This window comes from Rhyacophila brunnea, unplaced genomic scaffold (genome assembly GCF_057557595.1).
Source record: "Rhyacophila brunnea isolate RB1 unplaced genomic scaffold, BYU_Rbru_1.0 scaffold_10, whole genome shotgun sequence".
In the NCBI taxonomy this organism is placed as follows: Eukaryota; Metazoa; Arthropoda; class Insecta; order Trichoptera; family Rhyacophilidae; genus Rhyacophila; species Rhyacophila brunnea.
Genome location: NW_028232752.1, coordinates 36,748,562 through 36,771,782, shown reverse-complemented (window position 1 = coordinate 36,771,782; position 23,221 = coordinate 36,748,562). Strand labels below are relative to the sequence as shown.

Genomic DNA, 23,221 nt, shown 5'->3' with positions numbered 1-23,221 from the left:
CCATCTGAAGGTATCAGGAGAGCATGCTATCGGCCAGATTGGCATGCGGAATCCTCATACAATATACTGCTTATGCGAGCGGCGATGCATCGACCGGAACCGAGCGAACATGAAATGGATATCCTCGGCGAGCGCTCGAGATTGATTATCGGCACGAACTGTATACCTCTTCGAACAGATGCTGCCCCGATACTTCGTGAAGATAGTATTTAGTGAAGCGATGACACAAAAAAATAATAATGGAAAATACAAAATAACCGATGCGAAGAGGAAAACCTTCTTGTAAATATTTGGTGAGTATCACAGCAATGAATGTTGGGTACCTAAAGAAGAAAATAATGTTTTGTGTACTGGCAAATTGAAATATACTGCCATATTTGGCGGATAATATTTTTTGGTAGGCACATGTATGACGTTTTTTATATATATTACTAATGGCAAGAAAGTATTTGTTAGTGTCTATAAATAATATAATTTGAACATAACTTGAAAACACCTCAGATATAATAATTATACATACTAGAAAAAATCATATTTGAAATAAATACGAATCTCGACGAGATTTGAACCCGTATAACCATTGGTGTAGCGCCAATCTGTGCATTAATAACGATAATTTAAACTAGTAGGTTATACATGAAATGCTTATCAAATTGCGTTATTACTACTCGTAACTATCGATTTTTGTGTATTAAATCAAGGAATATTAATTACCTTAATTACTAACCGATGTCCGGCTCTCGCCAATATTTTAGTCTACTTGAACTTAGAATAATTAACGTCTACTTGAACTTGTTAACAATTTTTAATATACTATTTCTTTTATTCAAATGAATAATTCACAAGATTTTGATAATGTAACACTTCAAATATTGAACATACATAACTAATGAAAACACCTCAGATATATTATTACACCACTACTTTTTTCAAATATGATTTTTTCTAGTAGGTATATATCTGAGGTCTTTTCAATTTATGTGTGTTCAACATTTGGAATGTTATTTTTTTTAAATCTTGGGAATTATTCATTTGAATAAAAGAAATAGTTTAATAATATAATTTATTTATCTATAATCTATGTGTGTAAAATTAATATTAATTAATGGCGTTTGTCCTATGTAATTTTTTTTCGACCATGTCCGATTCTAATAGGATCATATTATGGGTCTTCACATAGTGGAGGTATATAAGTCTGCTGACTAGATATTGACTTTTTAATTACAACCTTTAAAATGCATCGATCGGCCGCCTGGCCATTACGCGCCAGGTGCGTCTGCAGCTTCCAAAGTATTAACAGATTTTGTTTTTACGAGAAATCGATGTCAGCCACTTGCTCAACCTATTAGGTCCATACTCTGACTTATACACAAATTGAAAAACAGTATGTGTACTTGCCAGACCCAGGATTTGAACCTGGGACCCACGATGCTATAGGCCGACGCTTAAACCGTTGTTTTTGACAGATGTAAGAATCAATGTAAAAGTTGTTATAAATTAATCCTCAATTTTTATTGAGGATTAATTTATATATTAATAACCTACAGTTAATTTAAACGCTGTCCACAGTAGTCCATTTCCTCATTTTCACTTTCATATTTACCATCTGATCTATATAGAAGGTTTTTTTTCTTCAATTTTTTATGTTATTGAGTAAGTTCTTAGTTAGCGCGATATAATAACTGACAATCAAAATAATATTTAAACAGCTTTAGCGAATTACTCCAACGCTTTACTTTACTTTGTATGTATCTTGAAATGTATCGAGAGTGAGAATTGCTGATTAGATTGCATTCAGTTCGATAGAGTTTCTGTGATGTTGGGTTTCAAAACTTAGATCTTAGCGCCTGCATAACATATTAATCAAACTTGTGTAATGGATGTACTTTTGAAAATTTAAATACAATTGTATAAGTGTTAAAATTATAAGACATGCTTTACCAATGAAACTTTAGCTCATTTTTCAATATAGACAGCATAATTTTCATTTTTAATTTCACTTAAAATTTAGGGAAAATTATTTTTCTGATACAATATTTCTAATATTAAACATACTAGTTAACATCGTCATTCTAATGATTTTAAACACAAAATAATATTTAAAGAGTCATGTGGTATATATTATTATAATAGTCGAAAATTAACGAATTAAGATATCTATAGATCGTGGTAGGAGAGATCTTATAATATTGCGACCTGTCTTTTTTATTTTGGAAATCAAGATATAATTATCATAATATATAATTGCCATAGAAATATTTCATCGCTTTAAAATTTAGAATACAATTTATTTTAATTATTCTTGATTATAGCACATTTTCTTATTCTTTTGCCAATGCATTTAAATTTTACTTAATAAATATAATAATATAGTAAAATATGTTCGGCATAACTTTCCATTGTAATTTTCAATTGAGTTTCAATAATTGGTGTTTTCAAAAGTGGAGTGACTCATAATTTTATATCCATTTGATTCCATCTATATTTACCATGATTTAATATATTTTGTGATGGTTTAATCCCAAAATAATATTTAATCAAATTACAATTAGAACGTTTATTGAATAGTGATGTCCACACAAGATTAACAAAGATTTCCAAATATTTGCTCCAAATCAGAGCACACAAGCATCCACAAAGTGAAGGTATAATAACATTTTTTTTTGAGAAATATCTATTTATATAGTATCTCTACTTTTCGCAGTAATGGGGCTCAGTAACAGGACATTTCTGGCATTAGTCAAACTTACAATATGCCTTTCCATGCCAAACAGACCAAACATGAGGAATATATATATATATATATATCTATAAGTAGATAGACCATAGACCAAGGTCATGCATACAGTTAGGGTGCATATACATGGCAGGTGGAGATAGAGTAACTCAAGTCAGGCCATTAGAGCTCACCAGAATATATCACAGTCAGTAAATTAAAATAACGAACCCTAACAAGCCCCGTAAATTGAAAAGCAGTAAATGAACATTCAGTGATTAGCTCGAATGGATTTGATAAAAAAAATGCCAGATTGGAAGAAAGTTATGTCCAAGCCACAGTGTTGGATGGCGTTACCAAGAATGCGGAAACATCAAACGGCATCTCGAATTGGAGAAGGATAGCTATAGATACTAGATAGATAGACATGGCAATACCAATAAGGATAATTTAAGGCCCACCACGGGACGGGATATTGTGCAATGAATGTTGATAATTCAAGAGTTTGAGCTGGTTTGTGATAATATGGGCGTAGAATTATAATCAGTAGTTCACGATATTGAAGTCTGACAAAAAATGACCGGCAAAAGATATTATATCTAAACTATTTGCCTATTATCTCAATAGTTTGAAAGAGCGAGAACATAACTAGATACGTCATCATAAGACCTTTAGTACAATCGTTAATCTTCTTTTTCATGATCCATAAACATAAGCACTGAAAGCAATACACAAAAAATGACTTATGGAATGAACTACATCTAGGATAGACTCTCAACGTCACGTGTATGACGCAAACATAGTTTATTTGGTCATATTATCCGCATTATTGTCAGCCTTAAAAAATCTAGTCTACATGAAAACAAAATGCATAAGTTTTTTTTAAGTTAATCTAATATTAATACTTATTTATCTCGTTCTGATTCACTATATCGGTAGCTTAGTGCGAAAGTGTCCGGTTTCAGTGCTCAAATTTCACTTAACGTGACTATAATATTGGATCCCAACAACTGTACCAAAGATTTATTTTATTTTGTTTGTAAAATAGATATTGTCAAAAAACGTGACACATCCGTGTGAGACTCGCGTTACGATTTTTTGAGGTAGGTACTGCCAGCAAAGGTATTTACATTAAAAATAAGAATAAGGCCCCTCTACCACATTGCGGATGCAAATTTAAAGCTGAAACTTTATTATTTATTCTATTAGATGCAACAGATTGAATGGCCTTTGCAATCTAAATCTCATACGTGACTGAAGCATCGATTAGCTTTAGAATTTGATTCAAACATTTAGATCTGCGGCAAGTAAGGGACCGCAGATAACTCCCCATGCTCAATACTTGTTCATGCAATAAGCTACAAAGGGATATAATACATTATACAACGTATGTAGAATGCATGAGGGGCCTAACAAATTCTGAGATAGGGTTATTGATTCAAACGTATTATGTTTTTCCAGTTCAAGTAAATCCAAAGTATTTTTATTGTATTTATCTATTTATTGTATTAGTTGACTCCATATGAATAGGTATTATTAGAACCGAATGGTTTACATTATTAAGTTACGTTTCTCTTTAACCTGTATTTTTCCAACGTATATTTGTAAATAATATTTCTTTCCTTCACTACTGGTATTGTCGCTAATAACTATCTGAGATTATAATACATCGGTAGTATCAGTTATTTAAGTGCATAACTCAACTACCACATGCTTTTACTTTGTTCAATAAAATTTCTTCGAATATAGATATTTTCCAATTAAGTGAGCGTGACTAAATTAGTCTAGTTTTTTATTCTTTAAATTATGTTTATGGAACCCAATAGTAAAATTCATCTCGTATTCTTACTGCAGTTTTACACGTGTTTCCTATTTACTTATGAAGCACATTTGTATGTATTTATATTAACCCATAGCTTACGGGCCGCACAAAATTGTGTTTTTGCTAATTACTTTTCAAATGCAAATTAACACGATAATTACAAAATTAATTAAAAGGGCCCGTAAGCATTGTGTTAAGGTCTTTCAAAGAAAAGCTAAGAACTACGACAAATGTAGAGTTATGAAACGCCATGCTTTAACAGTATATCGTTCCTAATTATTGATAATGTCCCCCATTATGAACGCGACTCGATACTTAGAGACTGAAAAATAATATTCGTAAACCGTTAATATACCTTTAGAAGTAGGGATTGAAAAACCTAATGAAAATGTCAATACCAGTTTTCCGATGTTTCTTATTGAATACCAGTATTCGTTAAGACATTAAAAAAACAGCACAATTTAAAAGTAAATATATCTATTAAAATCTCTTTAAAACAATATTTAATAGCAAAACCCTATGTACCTACAATTATTATGTTGACATTTAAAAATATGTATTGTTCATAATATTGTAGAATTGGTGGTTTTTACAAATAATTTGAATAAGTATATTTATAATTTTAACTAAAGAATAAATAAGTCCGGCTGCAAGAAAAGCTCAAGAATAATTGAACATTTGTCACAGATGTTTACTATTTCGAAATAATATTATGATAATTCATCGCGGCAATTATATAATTAATATCATATTATTGATAGATTTTGTTTTTTCATCATTTCACATCTGTTGCATTTGCATTTTAGCAGCACATAACTTGTAATTCAGTTTCAAAAACGTAAATTAATATGCTTTCTAAATACCGAAAATACCGGTATTTTGGATTTTTAAAACCAGTATTCCAGTATTTATCAATACCAAAATACCGGTATTGCAAACACTATTTATAAGGGCATCTAAATAACCATTATATTATATATTATTAGAAAAAATTTATAACAATGGAAAAGGGGATTTTTCTATTTTTTATCATAACTCGTAGATACTCGCTTATTGATGCAAATCAACAACTTTTACAAATATGTTACGTTTGTTTTTACAACTGCCAGAACCCATTTCAAGTAAAAGCTTTTTTGGCTTGAAAACTACAAGCAAAATTTTTATTTGAATGCTTCACATTTACAATGTGCTCACGACGGGGCTTGATGAAATTCTGCCCATGGGGAGAGATGGCCTAATAGATAAGACGTCGGACAGAGATAAATATGGCCAGATTACACCTGTAGAACTGATTTTATTTTCTGGACGTAGATACAACGTATTCAAAAATACCATTGTCTACTAGAGAAAGGATCAAAATACATATAATGTACTTATTTCTATTTCATGTTGTGATTATAATGTTTCGTATTAAAAAAAACTCAAAAATATATTTTTGGGTGCTTATAGAGAAAAATTGAAACGAACGGGATTCAAATACACGTCTTTCACTTTACGGTTTGGTGTTTTTACTCAATTAAACCACCGATCTAGTTGTTATTCTTGCGAATAATTCCTAATAACTACACCACCTAAGGTATTTTAAATTAATCGAAGAAATGGGTATTAATATAATATTATAAACCTTAGCAGCAAAGATAGCAATACCTACTCCAAATTTACATTGTATAATTTGAACTACCAAGAATAAGAACCGCAAGAATAATATTTGGATCTCTAGTTTAATTGATCCTAGGTTGAAAGAAATCACCCTGAAAGTGAAAAATGTGTCACCCACTCACTGTCCCACTACGCTTATGTTTTATCCAGCGTTTTACTCCAGTTTTAGCCCAGCTATTAGGTATATTTCTGAGGATTTGCAAACATTATATTTAAAATTAAAAAAGTTACACTCTTTTGTATATTAGGTAGGTACTAAATAAAAATAAATATAATACTAATAGAATAAAATTCTAAAAGCAGCACAGTTTATTTTGAAAAAAGTTGGTGTAATATGGCCAATAGATAGATAGGACGATAGATAGATACATATGGAGGGCAGTTGCATGTTATACAGAAGACACTATCTATTACGATCCCACTATCTGAAGAGACATCGCACGAATACCGGAATGGTGGTCTAATGGTAAAGCGTGGGGGGTGACTCGTAAGGACATGCTATGCTCAAAAGCTTACGGTCAATGTACGAGGGGGTATGTGGGAAACTATGTAGGGTGTTTTAAACTAGGAAAATCGTCTTCTCAGAATGATACAAGCCAATAATGGTGAGCTAATATTACAAGTTTTATGACTGAATAAGTTGTAAAAAAGGGAAAACTTTACAGTTATATTATAGAAAAATATAATTTTGGAAAACCTCAAATACATATATTTGAAAAGGTTCTATACAAAAATGTTGAACACGAATAACTTTCTTTTTATCTTCATTCTTTCCTTCTACCGTGCCATATATCATTCATTAAAATTATATCTTATAATTACGTTTTAACTGATGTACTTTTAATTACACCAATCAGAAGGCAATCTGTTTTATGATCAATTATCGACGTTCTTGTATTTGCGATTAATAAAATTATTATTTTGTTATATTATTTTTATTAAGACTTTCTTCAACATTCTTAAAACCTTGTGCATATTCAATATTAAATAATAAATAGTAATGAATTTTAATATTTAAACTTTCCCTTATTTACATACAAGTATGTTTATAATTTTAGACACAATTGGTGAATATCTATGTAATCCGGTTTTTCTGATATTTCTATATTAGTATTAGAAAAAAGTACTAATCACTATATTATATGTATGTATATTGCAATCATGTTGCACAATATATAAATCTATATTGTGCAACATGATTTTCTTCAAATTTCAATCAGTATATTTGTAAATGTAATATATACCTGTTATAATCTGAGTAATGAAAAAACTACAATGATCAAATTGATTAGATATGTTTGACATCATAATAATATTTAATCAATAATAAATTATAAAAGTAAAAAAATGCGTAATTACAAAGTCAGCACCCTGTATTTATTTTTAGAGTAGATGTATATTCGCCTATTAATTAAACGCTGAAACGCTGGATGTTCATATTATACTAAACATCTATGTTTTGTGTTGATTAATCGATTCAATACTATATGCAGACCAAAGATGCAATCAATATTTATTTTGATATTTTTCAATAAATACAAGTCTAGTTCTAGTGTGTACCGGTAAAGTAGTATTTAGTTTTTTTGATTATTTCTAAGGGTTAAATAAGATAATAATTGTTCTAATTTGTTTACTGATCCATAGTTATTTGTATAATATGCATTATATAAGGAATGAATAATAACTGTATAAGGTTATACCTTCATTCTGCAAAATCACTGATGACTAAGACTGAAATTGTAGCTGACATTATATGATTTTTTTACAAAAAATCCACTATAATAATGTATGTTTTTTATGTGATATTAAACTAGGCCTAGTTGATATTAACATATTATGTTATTTATATAGGTGCAGAGTATAAGAGACAACATTATGTAAATATTTGTAGAAACTAAATGAAGCCGAAAGTATTTGTTTTTACTTATAATAGTAAAATTATTACAAAACCATTGACTGTAAAACTCTATACTTGCTCTAGAAAATGACAGTATTTAACTAATAGGTATTCCAGCATAGTAATATTTACAAAAAATGCTAATAATATGGATTTAGTAAATGATAAATCAAATTTAAGAATACATACTTATCGCGCATTTTCACATTAGAATATTTTGCGATGGCCGCATGGCTTAAGCGTCGGCCTACAGCGTCGTGGGTCCAAGGTTAGAATCCTGGGTCTAGCAAGTAAAAATATTGTTTTTCAATTTGTGTATGAGTCAGAGTATGGACCTAATAGGATGAGCAAGTGGCTGACATCTATTTTTCTAAAAAACAAAAATCTGTTAATACAAACCTCCATTCTGTTGAAGCTTTAGACTATAGAGAAGCCTTAAACTATAGATACATCCCATGTTGAAGCCCATAATATGATCTTATTTGGATCGAACATGGTCGGATAATATTTTTGTTACCGGGAGATGACGGAGCATTTACAGAAATTAGCCAGCTTTATTAATTAGAAATATTGAATTTATATTCAGTGAGTATAGTAATAATGCTTCAGTCAACGGTTTCTCATACCGGAGATTCCAGAAATAATTCTCAGTATAATCACAATATATTTATGTATTTTTTTTCAAGCTGGAAGTTATCGTGGTGTATTACTGAATATTCTGTTGAAGATCTGTTGAAGTATTAAAAAAAAATTAAGTGTTAAACGAATCGTTCGTAGGTGCGTAATTCAAGCGACCTGGATAAAATTCTTTAAAAAGGATTCTATCATTTCATTATTCGTTATCAAGCCCGACTGTTATCTCTTAGTAATAAATTCTCAGCTTTGCCAAAAATAAAGCGCTGGCTTATTTTCTATTCAGCAGTAAAAATAAAATACATAAATCTCTCACGGGGCGAAACAATGGGCGAAAAATGTACTTTGAAATTTCATGGTGAAATATGTGTTATGGGAACAGATTAATCCCCCTTAGCATTACAGAAAGTTAATGATACCCTTGTTTTATATTGAGGTTAGCAACCCGACGCGTAATTCATATTTTACAGCTTCATACGAGATCGTAAATGAACGCATTTGAACGTTGATATTTTCCATTTTAATATTTTGCGAAAGAGTTAGGTTAGGTTAGGTTTGGCATTACGAAAATTTTAATTATTTGAATTTCATTTAGATAATGTTATTTTAAAATTCAAAATTGATTTAGTTGTCGACTTACTGGATATTGTATCATTAGAAGTACATATTTAAGAACTTTATTCCGTGTTTACAAGCGTACATAAGGATTATATAATTATTTGTAAATAATATATATATTAATGTTGCTACCAAAGGTACATCACTCGATAGCCAGCATCGTGAAGAAATACACATATTCAGGGATCGCATCTCTAGAAGACCACGATGTTGAGGATCTAATAAATACAATTTCACCGGTAAATAAATTGTTCAAAATTTAATATGCGACTAAAAATTTTACTCTAAATACAGACTTGTTGACAAATATTTCATTATTGCATACAATATCGATGTATCTTTCCTTTCATTAGTGTTTAGGAGTGCAAGTTAACCAAAGCATTCAAATGATATAACATCACGTCAATAACATAATATAATCCAATGTTAAAAAATAATATTATAATTGCCTACTTGTGACATATTTGAAATTAGCGATATTCAACCGGGTTATAAGTATTTTCGGTCACATAATATTATAATATGTAGGGATTGTAATACTGGTATTTCAAAACCGGTATTCCAGTATTTATCAATACCGAAATACCGGTTTTAAAAATTCAAAATACCGGAATTTTCGGTATTAAGAAAGCACACCCATTTACGTTTTTGAAAATGAATTATACGTTATGTGCTGCTAAAATGCAAATTATATTGAGTGAATCCAACAGAGGTGAAAAAATAATAAAACAAATTTTAAAAAGTAATTGTCGCGATGAATTATCATAATATTATTTCGAAATAGAAGACATCCGTGACAAAAATGTTCAATTATTCTATAATTATTGATGACTGTACTAACGGAAGGTTTTCCTGCAGCCGGACTTATTTGCACTTGATGAACCTTTGAGGGTTATAGTTAAAATTATCAATATATTCAAATTATTTGTAAAACATCACTAGTTCTACAATTATTATCAACACATATTTTTAAATACCAATACAATAAATGTAGGTATGTAGGTTTTTTTCTATAAAATAATATTTTAAAAAGATTTTAATAGCAACTTATATTTATTGATAAGCACCTACTTCTGTTTTTGTTAATGTATAAGAAATACCGGTGTTAATACCGGTATTCAATAAGAAATACCGAAAAACCGGTGTTGACATTTTCATTCGGTATTGCAATCCCTAATTATACGCATTTAATCCTGAGCACCTTAATAATTACGAATAACGTTGGAGGAAACATTACACTATTCTAATAATATGTAATAATGATAATACCATGTTGAATGCTATGTATTTTAAACGCTATGCAAGTTTCATCAATATTGGTGTAATAGTGTTTGAGATAACGATAAAAATAGACAAAAATAGAGAGACAGTATAATTTTACTGAGATATATTTTAAATTTGGAAATATCGAGGTCTCGAAATTTTGCTATCAATAAATGTATTTGTTTTCTGAAAAGATGCCAGACATGCTTTTAAAGCTGACTGTATTCGTCAGTATAGTTTCAACGCGTAAATTTATTTATTTATTATGTATATATGTACTTTGTACAGCATATTTTATATCACGAAATAATAAAACAAAGCAAAATTTAAGAATTCAAACCATTTTTAAAATTCTCATTTTTTTCTATTACTTAAAACTATAACGAAAGCATAATATATATAGGTACAATCAAATTTGTCAAATATGCTAAATTAAAACTCACAATTTTCGAGAGAAAAACATCGTGAGTGTGCCCTTTGAATTAGATTTTCAAAAGCGTTTCACCCATTTAAAAGCCATCCAAGAATAGCGTTTTGAAATATTACCTACAGTTTTTATAGTGTTGTTTATTTCTATTGCCAAATATCTGCAATAGAGATGGGAAAATTCTAAATGTAAAAATAATAATATATATTTTATTTAAGTCGACATGAATGGAGTCACATATTGACCGAGTTTGTAGAGCGGCCGTTTATGAGAAAGTGTGTTAATATAACCTTCACTCTGTGGAAGCCCTTATTTTACGCTTAAAAGCGAAAAAGGTAATTTACTTATACGTAATTTAGTTTTTGATAACAACTTTAAAGATTTGGAAGGGTCATTCATCTTTCAGTTCAATTTTTTAGGACTGCGACAGTCATCATCAATTAGTGGCATATTTCAAATGACCCATCCCTAATCCCTGGCCATTTTCAATACAGGGGATCCTGGCTTTCAAACCGCGCTCGTCAAAAGCACCCCCTCCCCAGAGGGTGCATATTTTAACCCCAATGCTTAGCGGGTTGCCAAGCGGAACGGGCCCGTTGAGAATTTAATAAAAGGATAAATATGTTCACCAAGTGAAACGAATGACATGAAATTGTTGGGGATTCTTTATATTTTTTGGCAGACACCATGTTGCCGTTGCCGTTGACAGGTGCTTTACAATGATACATTGTATTATCTACAGAAAATTATTATTTATATCCTTATATTATATGGGGAATATAGCAGTGATTTTCAAATTGGGTGAGGGTGCAGCATTTTAACGGGTTGTATAGGCGCACCCAGGGAACTTCGAAAAAATACTAAATTATTTTTTAAAACGATTTTTTTTACGCGCGGTAGAGTGAATCCGCTTGGTGTGTAATGAAACCCCGTCATAGATGATTCAAACATCGAAAAATAAAAAATTAAAATGCAAAAAGATTGGTTCCATAGACACCTAACCACCATACCAAATGCCACAATGAGGCCGTTTCGATATTGACTTATAATAACATGTTTCAAGATAAATAATCTTTCCATCGGAATATAGAATTATGTCAAAAGTATTCTTACCTTCATGTGTTGAAGTTGTGTAGTCACTAGTTCAGCTCTGGAAGTTTGGTCTGTCCCGTTGACAGGAAATGATCCCATATACTGTAAAAAATAGATATTAACATTTATTAACAATATTTTTCAATAATGTACTAATATTGCTATTTATTATTTTTTTGGTTCAAAATAATATGAAAATTAGTAATTGCATCGGTATATTAAAATTATAGATAGCTACAGAATAATTTGAAACTAAGTTAGGTATATATTATGGTACACCGAGTTTGCTGGTAGAGTGAACAAGGCTAATTTGTAACGAAAAATTACCATAACCGATTAAGAAATCGAAAAACAAAAAACACGTACGGTCGATTATGGTCAATTTTGAAACACCAACATATCTGTTGATAGGAAAGTTTCTGAAACATCGAGAGGAATATGGTGATAATCCAAAAACAAATAATTGGTACCCAATAAATATACAAAAAATTATGAACCAATTTTATTATATTATTCATAATACTATAATATTTTTTTGTTAAAAGTTTTCCATAAAAGTGTTTAAATAATAAATTCTGTAGTTGACGATTATGGTTTATTTTCATTAGAAGTGTTTTTTTTTATAATATTATCGTTTTATCTAAAATTCTATTTCTCTTTGAAAATTTTTATATTAATTACTTTGTCTATTGTTTATATTTAGAATGTGGATAATAAAAAATCAATTGCCCGCAATAGTTCAGGATCTTCACACATTATTTTCTCAATATATTTTTGGAACCAGACCGAAGCCATGGACCTAATAGATTGATCAAATGACTAAAAACTGTTTTTAGAAGTCTGTCTAGAAACCTCCTCGATTTGATAAGTCCTGAATTACACAAAAAAATACCCTAATTTTGATAATAACGTATTTTCATTTAAATGTGTCTTAATTCTTATTAAACATATTATATGTATATAATCTACATATATTGATGCACTGAGGACATTTTGATCACTTTATAATGTTAGTATTATGGAAGTTTTTTTAAATTTCATATTTCCATCTAAATTTTTAGATTTTCGATTACATTGCCATAATAATATCATAAAAGTAAGAATTTTTTAAGATATGTTCAGTTTATTATACTTTTACGAAATACTAAGAACCCTAAGAGTGATTATTTTCAAGGACATTAACCTAACCATTAACCTTATACTAGGAAATAGTTAGGGCTGTGTATTTTTTATCTTCATGTCATGACACACTTTGTAATAATTACGCCTCACGATGTCACTACAGTAAACGTAGCGAGCATTCATCCAAGCCGTATAACTTTATCGGTGTTAGTAAAGACGAATGTTGATAATAGAAAATGGAGGAATCAGGGCTCGTATTTTAAGTCCATGAATCGGATATTATGATAATGCGCAATCAATAATATTCCGGTTGTGTAAATTATCATATATATACGCTTAGTCGCCTTAGTGTTATAAATAAGCTGTATTGATTAATTATATATTATACTTATTTGTATTGCTCTTCTTGGATAAATTAATAAATAAAAATGTTGATTGGATATTAAAAAATATTTTTAAGTAAGTATCATCAAATTGGTGAATCATTCAATTTTTTTTTCGATTGAACACATAGTTTTTGTTTTAATTCATATATCAAAAACAAATTGCGATTTAGTTTTTAATTTTTTTATTTAAATATTTTTATATGAATAGATTGGTAAGTATTTTGAATTTAATTTTACCTATATGGTGCGTGTTTTTCTTTTAAATATTTATTTAACATATTAATTAAGATGAATAAAAGATTAACTAAAACTAAAATATTCTACGGTCTTTTATGATATTTTTTCCCAGTTAACAAATGTTTCGAAAACATTTTTAATACAAACTAAAGTTACTTACTTACTCACAATTAAAATTCAAGCAACTCGATTCATTTTAACATAAGTGAACAATACAATTCGTTCAAGATGTTGAACACTTGACAATAATGTGGTCATAAATAAAAATTGGTAATGTAAAGAAAACTGCAATATAATATTTGCATGTATGTACAATAAAAATGTAGGTACACGAACATAGAAATAATAAAACAAGAAAAAACAAAGGAACGATGACCATTAATATTTTTAAAAAGTCTATCTAAACTCACTTCACAAGCAGTAACTACCTATTTAGTTAAACATAATTAGATATTGGCACCTAATTTGTATCACCAATGGACAGCTAATAAGTAGTATACTTTCATCATTTTGTTATCCATGATCATCGATGAGCCATGTCGTGGCATTATTATGTAAAAATAATAAAAATAGTATTTACCAGTAGGTACAAAAATGCCTTGTTTACTGGACGAAATCTTATCTGCTTTTCAAAATGCCGTGCGTTCCGTTTCAAGAAAGTTTTCAATTCGATCACTGCTCACTACGCAGAAAGGTGGAAATAAAGTTTGTTTGTTTCAACGAGATAAAGGCACTTCTTCTCCGAGTAAACCAGGTGAGAGTTCACCGTAACATTTCCTCTCTAAACTCTCAATTACCTGATGTCTTCGTTAATGCCACGTAGTTCTTACGCGAAGTTGCTATGCTATTTTAATACTAAAGGAATGATTATAGTAATATAATACCGGTATTTAAAATAACAACAATATTGAAGGTAAGTAAACTATAAAATATAGGTAATACCATATTAATATGCAGGTATTGTATAAATTGTACAAAACTTAAATCCATTAGAATTTATTTAAAATATACCTATAAGGAGGGATGAACTGAATAGCGTACCCAATCAAACCGAAAACGATTATTAGATTCAGTTGCACTTCAAGACTGGAATAAGAGGGTTATTAAAAGAAACGAAAGATTTTGACGTGGTAAATAGAGGAAGGACAAAATATTCTAATGGCATTGCGGCCACGACGAAATCACTTTGAAACGCTATAGTGTAATTTTAAAGTAACGATATTAACGGATAAATGAGTCGCCTACATTGCCAAAAGAATTTGATACCATTCTATCTTAGTAAAAAGAGATCTACATAAGGACAGGTTGCAATAGATCTGGAGGAAGATTTACAGATGGAAAAGTCGGCTAGAAAGGGGGAAAAGTTAGTAGACTACATTTTTGGAGGTGGAAATCTCGACGAGATTTTGTAGTAGAATGCTGTCAGATACTTTTGATCGTTTAAAATGTAATAAAGTACGATCAAGATCATGTGGGCCTCCACGTAGTGGAGGTTTGTATTAGCAGTTTATTGTTTTTACGAGAAATGGATGTTAGCCACTTGCTCAACCTATCAGGCCCATAACCTAGATAAAATTGAAAAAAACAAATTGTGTACTTGCCAGACCCAGGATTCGAACTTAGAATCCACGACGTTATTTATAGTCATCGCCATCGTGGGTTAGTTTAACATTCATTTCCAAGATCTACATACCATATATAGCCAGGAGTTTCTAACTATTGTCCGGCAACTTCATCTTGGCTACGTGGCAAATCTGTGAACTACGATCCCCTTCAGTACAGCTAATCGAACTTCCGGTTTCAAATTAGGAATGCCCCCAAATTATTCATTACATTTTTGACACTTCGTATTGGACGCATCTATCAATTTACGTAATTTGAAGCTTTTTATATTCAAAAGATGTCTAAAACAATACGAAATGATGTACGTAATATTATCAGTAAACTTTTGATTTATTGCGAAGAAGAAAAAGAATCGTATTTAAAAGGCGAGCTTATACAATACTTTAAAACAAGCCCATTTTACGGGCTCCTGTCATGTCAGATATGTCAAAATTCAGTGTTGCAATCCTAGAAATATTTCCCCAAATACTGGAAATTATGTTTGTATATTATAAAGTTATGTGTATCGTAATCTATTTTATTAATATTTTTAGACGTATAACAATTAAGTATAAATGATCATTAGTTAGTTAATGAATTATCCTTGTATTTTAAAACCGATAAATAGGTACATATTGTTTTAAAATTTATGTAAGGTGGATATAATTTAATTTAAAGAAAATTATTTTCACAGTATGTGTTTCTACAACAATTTTACTAAAAATACGATATAAAGACATCATTTGTAAATTCTAAAACATGTGATTGGGTCATCAATATAATATTGAATATGTTATATCTTTCACTTCTACTTATTTAGTCATAATTTGTGATCTAGTTATTTCATTAATAAATACCTGCAGCAATATTATCAGTTAATGTGGGTTCAATGATACATTTCCTTCCAAATTCAATAATTACGCTGTATTAATTAACCTAATATAATAGTAATAATTAAGAGGTGAAATTATTTGAAAAAAAACTTCTATTGATATTTATTGAACAATAATTAGATTTATAAATTAATGTACTTAAAATGTACTAAAACTAAAATGTACTAAAATGTATTAAAAAAATGTACTAAAACTTAAAACCTTATTTCGCGGATATGTTTTCTCAAAAAATGACAACACTGAGAAATATTCTAAATGCGACATGGGCGACTTCCTGTTATCGCCTAAATAATGTTGTCGGACAGTAGTTTATAAATTATTAGCGAGTGCAAGTAGTTACATCTAAAAAAATTGGAGAAATTCCACGACGTCGGCTAGTAATCAAAGTAACAGTAAATAGTTACCTACTTTGATTTAAGAAACAAAAATCGATTGCCAAAGTAGCTTGATTTCGAAGAGCACTGATGAGTAGGTATTAAAATTGACCAAAAGTTAAAATTTGTCGCAATTAGTATGTCACCTCGTAGCATAGTGGTAATGCAACGGATAGGTCATAAACCTGGGAGATACGTGGTTCGATTCCCCGTCGGGTTGGCTTACTTTTTTTCAAAAAAAGATTTTTTCTATTGGTTATAATATATTCTCTCAGAAAGTGTTTTTCAAAATTATATATCTTCAATAATGGATTTAAATTCAAATTCCATGAAGTATCTTCGGTCGATAGTATTAATATTATTGCCTAAAAACAGGATATTTTATATTCACAGTACATATAAAATTGAGTGCCGCCAATTCTGTAGTTTTTGAATGGATAAACCTATATATGGGAAAAACTAAAAACGGACGGAAAGGCTGATAATAAACAAAAACATAAATGTTACTGTGACTAGGATCTTGATGGTTTTATTTTTTTGCGGAGTAAAGATTTTAAAAATGTTTCAACTTTGAGCGATAAAATTTTTGTAGGATTGCGTACCTTCATTAATAAAACATTGTGCAGGAGTGTGATCCATAAAGAAGATTGGGAACTCATGCTCTACGCTATGCGTATAAAGCTTTCATTCGAGCGCGTATGTAAATTGATTATCGCATATAGGAAAATCGAGATTAAAATATTAGGGTCAATATTATTTGTAAATTAAAAAAAAATTGTTTACGTATTTTTTCTATGAATAACTGCTGCGCAATAATAGTGCAACATCCATTTTTCGCGCACATGTGCAACATAAAATCCGGGAACATATTACCCTAGAGAACTTGACATTATATGTTATATCATTTGAGAATTTCTTATTTTGTTATCGTATTAGGTTGTTAGGATTGTCACTGTGTATTCTTTCTTCTCCTTTCCTCGACGTTGCGGATTCGTTGCAGAGACCATATTCAAAAGAAAATGTCTTCAGATCAATTCTTAAGAAACACTATCACAACTGATATAGTACACTATTGCCCATTTTTACTCTAACCATTGATTTCTCTTGGCCAAACATTCTCTACATTCTTAAACCGGCGTTCGCATTCATATACCGATGATACAATATTTATATTTATTATGAGCATGGAGGTATTTACAACAAATAAATTATGTAATATTATCTATAAAAGGGTAATCAAAGAAATTACTTAAATATTTTATCCAATGTCTTTTTATAGTTGCAATGTATACCTTGTCACGTACGCATCTAAAGACCAAAGATACAAATATTTTAAACTTTTCCTTTACTTCAAGCACTTTGCTGCAAATATATAAGGAAGAATGAACACTTTTCTTTTCTTCTTCAATTCTTACCCGCCCCAATGAGTAAGGAACGGCCGAACAGTAAAAGTTTCTTTGATTTATGACGTCATAAAAGTGATATTAAGTTGGAGTGTCATAAATAAATCAATAAAACTGAATGTATATTATGCCCTTTTTCATATTTCAATGTATGCTATAGTAATAATATGTACTATTATATTTCGCTGGCGTGCAATTTTGTCAAATATAATTTATTTATACTAGATACAAGTGCCTACCTTCATAGATAAAGGTATATTTTGTACAAAATTCTAAATACATAACATATCAGTCTAATACATTTTATTATAGACATAATAAAATAAATTATCATGTATGTATATTATTACCACCAAAAGCTGAAAATAGTATATACCTCATCTGTGGGTCTATTCTATGCTTATCGACCGCTAAAGTGATAAAGTGAAAAATATTATCACACTTAGGGTAGGTTTGTATCAAAATATTAGCACTTATTGTAACAATTACACGAAGCCGGTTTTTATTGTTGCAATAAGTGCTATATTTTAACAGCACCTATCTTGCTGCTGTTAAAATATCGCACTTATTGCAACAATAAAAACCGGCTTCGTGTAATTGTTACAATAAGTGCTAATATTTTGATACAAACCTACCCTAAGTTTGATACTATTTATCAATTTAGTGTTCGATAAGTATAGAATAGACCCACAGATATACCTAATAGTAATACCAATAAACCAATAACAAAATAATATTAAAAATAAAAAAATAAATCTATAATACCATTGCTGAAAACAACACTAAACTGAATAACTTTCAAAAATTTGGTTACGTCCAAAACAGATAATAGCCACTCCAATCTTCTTTCGGTAGGTACCTATCAGATCATCAAAACCGCTGAACAGTCGCTGAAGAGATGTAACTAGGATATGTTGAATTAAAATAAAACAGTAATCGGTGTAAAAATGAAGAGCAAATTATAGTTCCCATATCGGTACATCAGCGTACAGCACATTATTTTAACAACTCCTTGCCTTGCTGATGCTATAAGAGCTTGAACTAATATAATTCAATTTCAATTTTAATTAATTTTACATATTGTGGACATTACAAATTATAAGTTTAAGACGTTCACAACATGACATTTAGAAACAAAGAAATATTAATAAAACAGTATTATGTAATACTGTAATTATGCAATATTAAGTTATTCTACAGTATAAATTTGTAAATACAAAAAATATGAAGTATATAGGTACAAGGAAGTACACCGGATGAGTTAAGCAGACCCTATTTTAAGAATTTATAAAATAACATCCACCTATACTCATTCTCACGTAGATGGAATATATCAACATCCGAAGCAATTTGGTTGAACAGAGTTGCCCTCCCAATTGGCATCGCCAATGGCAGGTTAGTTCTGCTCCTCGGGAGAACAAACAACTGATGCTCCCGATTTCTAAGATAGTTATCAGGGACACACAAGTCAATTGTCAAATGCATTGATTTATTTCATAATAATTATGGAGATTTGATTTTACTGGTTACAATTTTATTAATCTGCCTGAAAATAATAAAATACCTATATATATATATGAAAAATACATAAAATAATTCCAAAGATGGATAAAAAAAATCTCTTATAGGTAGGTGTATTATGCATATTTTAATGTCATATCTTTTCATCTTTAAGCAAAACCAGGCAGTCCAAGGGTGACACAATGGTGACCAAAATAGAGACGATATGACAATACTGGCTAGAACCAGACTGCAGAATTAGGGTACCGTTGAAAGGAAATGCTAGGATACTTTTATGTGCAAACAAACTTTCCTGCCTCGTGCTGCGACGGAATGCAACAATACGACAAAAAGCTACTCTGAAAGCTTACGTATTGCTACTTTCAAATTGGCACGTCGGAGCCTGCGCTGAAATTCAATTTTATTTTGCTTTATTACACAATATTACCATAATGCGTTAGAGCAGTGAGTCTTCGGTTACTTCGCGATGTATTTAAACTGATCATGCAATAATACGCACAAGATACATTTTTTTTGTTTAATGCATTAGTTACTAACCTGTTTGAAGTTTGAACTACATTAATAGTATTGTAGGCTCTGTTTACCCAAAACCTACCGAGGACTATATTGTAAAAGTCATCAGTGTCTATCAGTGGCGAAGACTCCATACTAGGTGATTATTCAAAACCTACCTTCTTAAGAAAAATATTTTTTAATTGCATATTGACATATTTATAAAGTTAATCACTTCATTATTTTATGTTATATAAAAATAATTTAATTTGCCAACGAGAGATGTCGTATATGTAGGAATGTATTACAGTATTACACAGTTTACAAAACAACTGCAAAGGTATTAAAAAATATACCACAGCGCGCCGTAAATAAATAATAAACGCCGCGACGTCTCGACGTAAATAAATCTCCGATTATGTGTGAAATAATTCTGATTTTTTTTCGTATGGACTTTGCGTCTCGTAACCTCAGCAAGTCTGCTGATTTGTACGAAATAAGGTAAGCTCCTACCGCAGAGCCTAAAACATTCGCGCATAATAATGTTGTCACGACTGCGCACTTTTTCCAAAATCATTAATAATTAGATAATTAAAAAAATAATTTCAACGGCGTTTAATCGAATATTAATAAATAAGTAAGTATAGATTGTTTTTATAAATAAAAATAAATTTTATCTAATGATTTTTGATGGGTATACATGTTTTGAAAAATACGTAATTTAAACACATCACTCATTTTTATGTCGTCAATGAGTTTTTGAAGTTTCATTGAATCAGTGTGTACCTATTCATTAGTAGTAAATATCGTACTATTCTCGTAAGTATACCTGACAATTGTGCTCTTTTTATCAGATCTCCACAGCCTACCTCTTTCCAAAAGTCACCCTTCGCCTCTGGTGTCTATACCTGAAACCATCCATCACCACTTTTTGAGAATAGACAACCATGGAAAACCCGCTATTATAAGGGTAGACAATAAGTATGGTCACAGATAACACTGAAATATTAAACATTATTAAAAATAATTACAAGATAACAAGAACTTTTTATATACCACGTTATTAAATTTTCTGTTGAATCATATAAACTTGACAATTTTATGGATTAATAAATACTTTTTTTTGTACTTGATAGAAATACTGAATAAATATAGAATACTGAAATGTCATTTTGACATTTCATATTGATTTTCATAGTAACGCACGTATATATTAATAATTTAGTTGCTAGGACCCCCTTAGCAACCAATAATAGTGTTTTAATTTTTACGATTTTTTTCCGAAATAACTTTTCGTACAAAACAGAATTAACTGAAAATGAATTCAATTCTACTTAAAGATGGCTAAAAGTATTAAAAGAATGCATTGACATCGTGTTCTGATATATTCTAAAAGTTTCAAATGTCTACCTAGTCGGGAAGTCAGTTAAAAATCTTCAATCGTCAAGATGTGAGCTAATAAAAACTGGTAATTATCACGATATGCCTTAATAAATTATATTAGGTATTGTGGTTAATAATTATAGTGGTGTGAGCCGTTTTATCGAGGCTGTATTGACCGGGCCATTTTTTTGTGGATGCGAAATGTTTTCGAGGGGGTAATAATTTGCCTTATAATCAAGTGACAATAAACTTTTACAACATCAACACATTGTTCGTTATTTTAAAGTTCAATTAATATCATGCTAATATGTGAGTAGTTCTATTCAATATATTTTTAGAATTGAATAGACCGACTACGAAGAATTTATGCGAAGTCAACAGTAAAAAATTAATGTAGATTTATGTAGGAGCCATCCGAGCCATTTTCATTCCTATACTTTATTGAATTAATATGCATTTTCAACTCTTCATAATATCCGTATTTTATAATAAATCTGTACAAGCTAGTGTAAAACAAAAATTCATTTATGATTTTATAATACCAAACAAATTTTCTAGTTATATTTATATACTTAACTATATAAAAGCTTTTCAAATTATTCAATATAAAAATATTTGGTCAGGTATGTAAATTTAATAAGATATTGATACACCAATAAAGTAAAACATTATAATAAATAATTATTCATAAAATCCTGTTTGTTTGGCGAATGACGCACACCGCGACCACAAGCGGTGGACCAAGTTGATTCGAATTACGGAAGGTATCGTGTATCGTGTATCGGACTGGACCTGGTCCCGGCCTCGGTGCATATGCGAGGATGTTTTTTTATTCAACAATGCGAGCCACCAGCCTACCGGGTTACTCCTCATGTAAGTTTTGCGTTGAGCACGTCTGGCTTGAGAAACGGTACTTTAAAAATATACCTACATGAACATCGTTATTTCTCAACAAAAACTTGCTAAATAAATACTAGACTACCTATACCTACTAATTAATTAACATTATTTTGAATTAAATTCATTTTTAATTACGACTGAATACAAGCAAGATTTAAGAATATAAAATTCATTTTATTAAAAGCAAATTAATGTTTAAAAGCCTTCAATTAACTTTCGTTATAGTTTGTACATACATATTAACCTAGATAATTATTTGTATCAACAACATAACTTAATGTGTGCGTTAATCGCCTCCAGGAAACTTCTCTACTTCCCTTTGTCTACTATAAGCTCTCTGTAGTGTATTAGTTTCGGAGATAATGTGTATCTTTTAACACAGTAATAACCACCACAGTTTCGGTGAGATGACCCTCATTTTATCTTCTAGTCTATTGACTAGAAGCCTTTTGAATAGTTGGGTGTCATCCATCTTTGAGAGATGACTTGATCAATGGGGTCGACCTATTTTCACGCAATATACAATTAAGGGAATGGTGTACCTACCTACAACGTATGCAATAATTCACAATACACGACCCTTACACTATGATGTAAATATTGTTTAGTAATGATAAACACATTATTTAAAATAAAACAAAAATATAATACACATAATGATCATAACATTAATTTATTGTCTTCTGTCGTCTTGGCCGATCACCCTTAACCCTGTAGAGATTTTACAAAAGTGAATTACACCGCTGCAGGTTTCACATGGTATGGGGTTAAGGGGTAGAAA

The 23,221-nt window shown here is 30.1% G+C and overlaps 1 protein-coding gene across 1 annotated transcript in view; it reads right to left on the bottom strand.

Moving 5' to 3' along the window:
• Nucleotides 1-23,221, bottom strand: part of LOC147079175 (EGFR adapter protein-like) — a 325,930-nt gene that overhangs the window by 262,382 nt on the left and 40,327 nt on the right. The window contains exon 3 of the mRNA XM_085953990.1: nucleotides 12,149-12,229. Within this exon, the coding sequence (XP_085810116.1) occupies nucleotides 12,149-12,229 (81 nt within the window). The remainder of the gene's footprint in view (nucleotides 1-12,148; nucleotides 12,230-23,221) is intronic.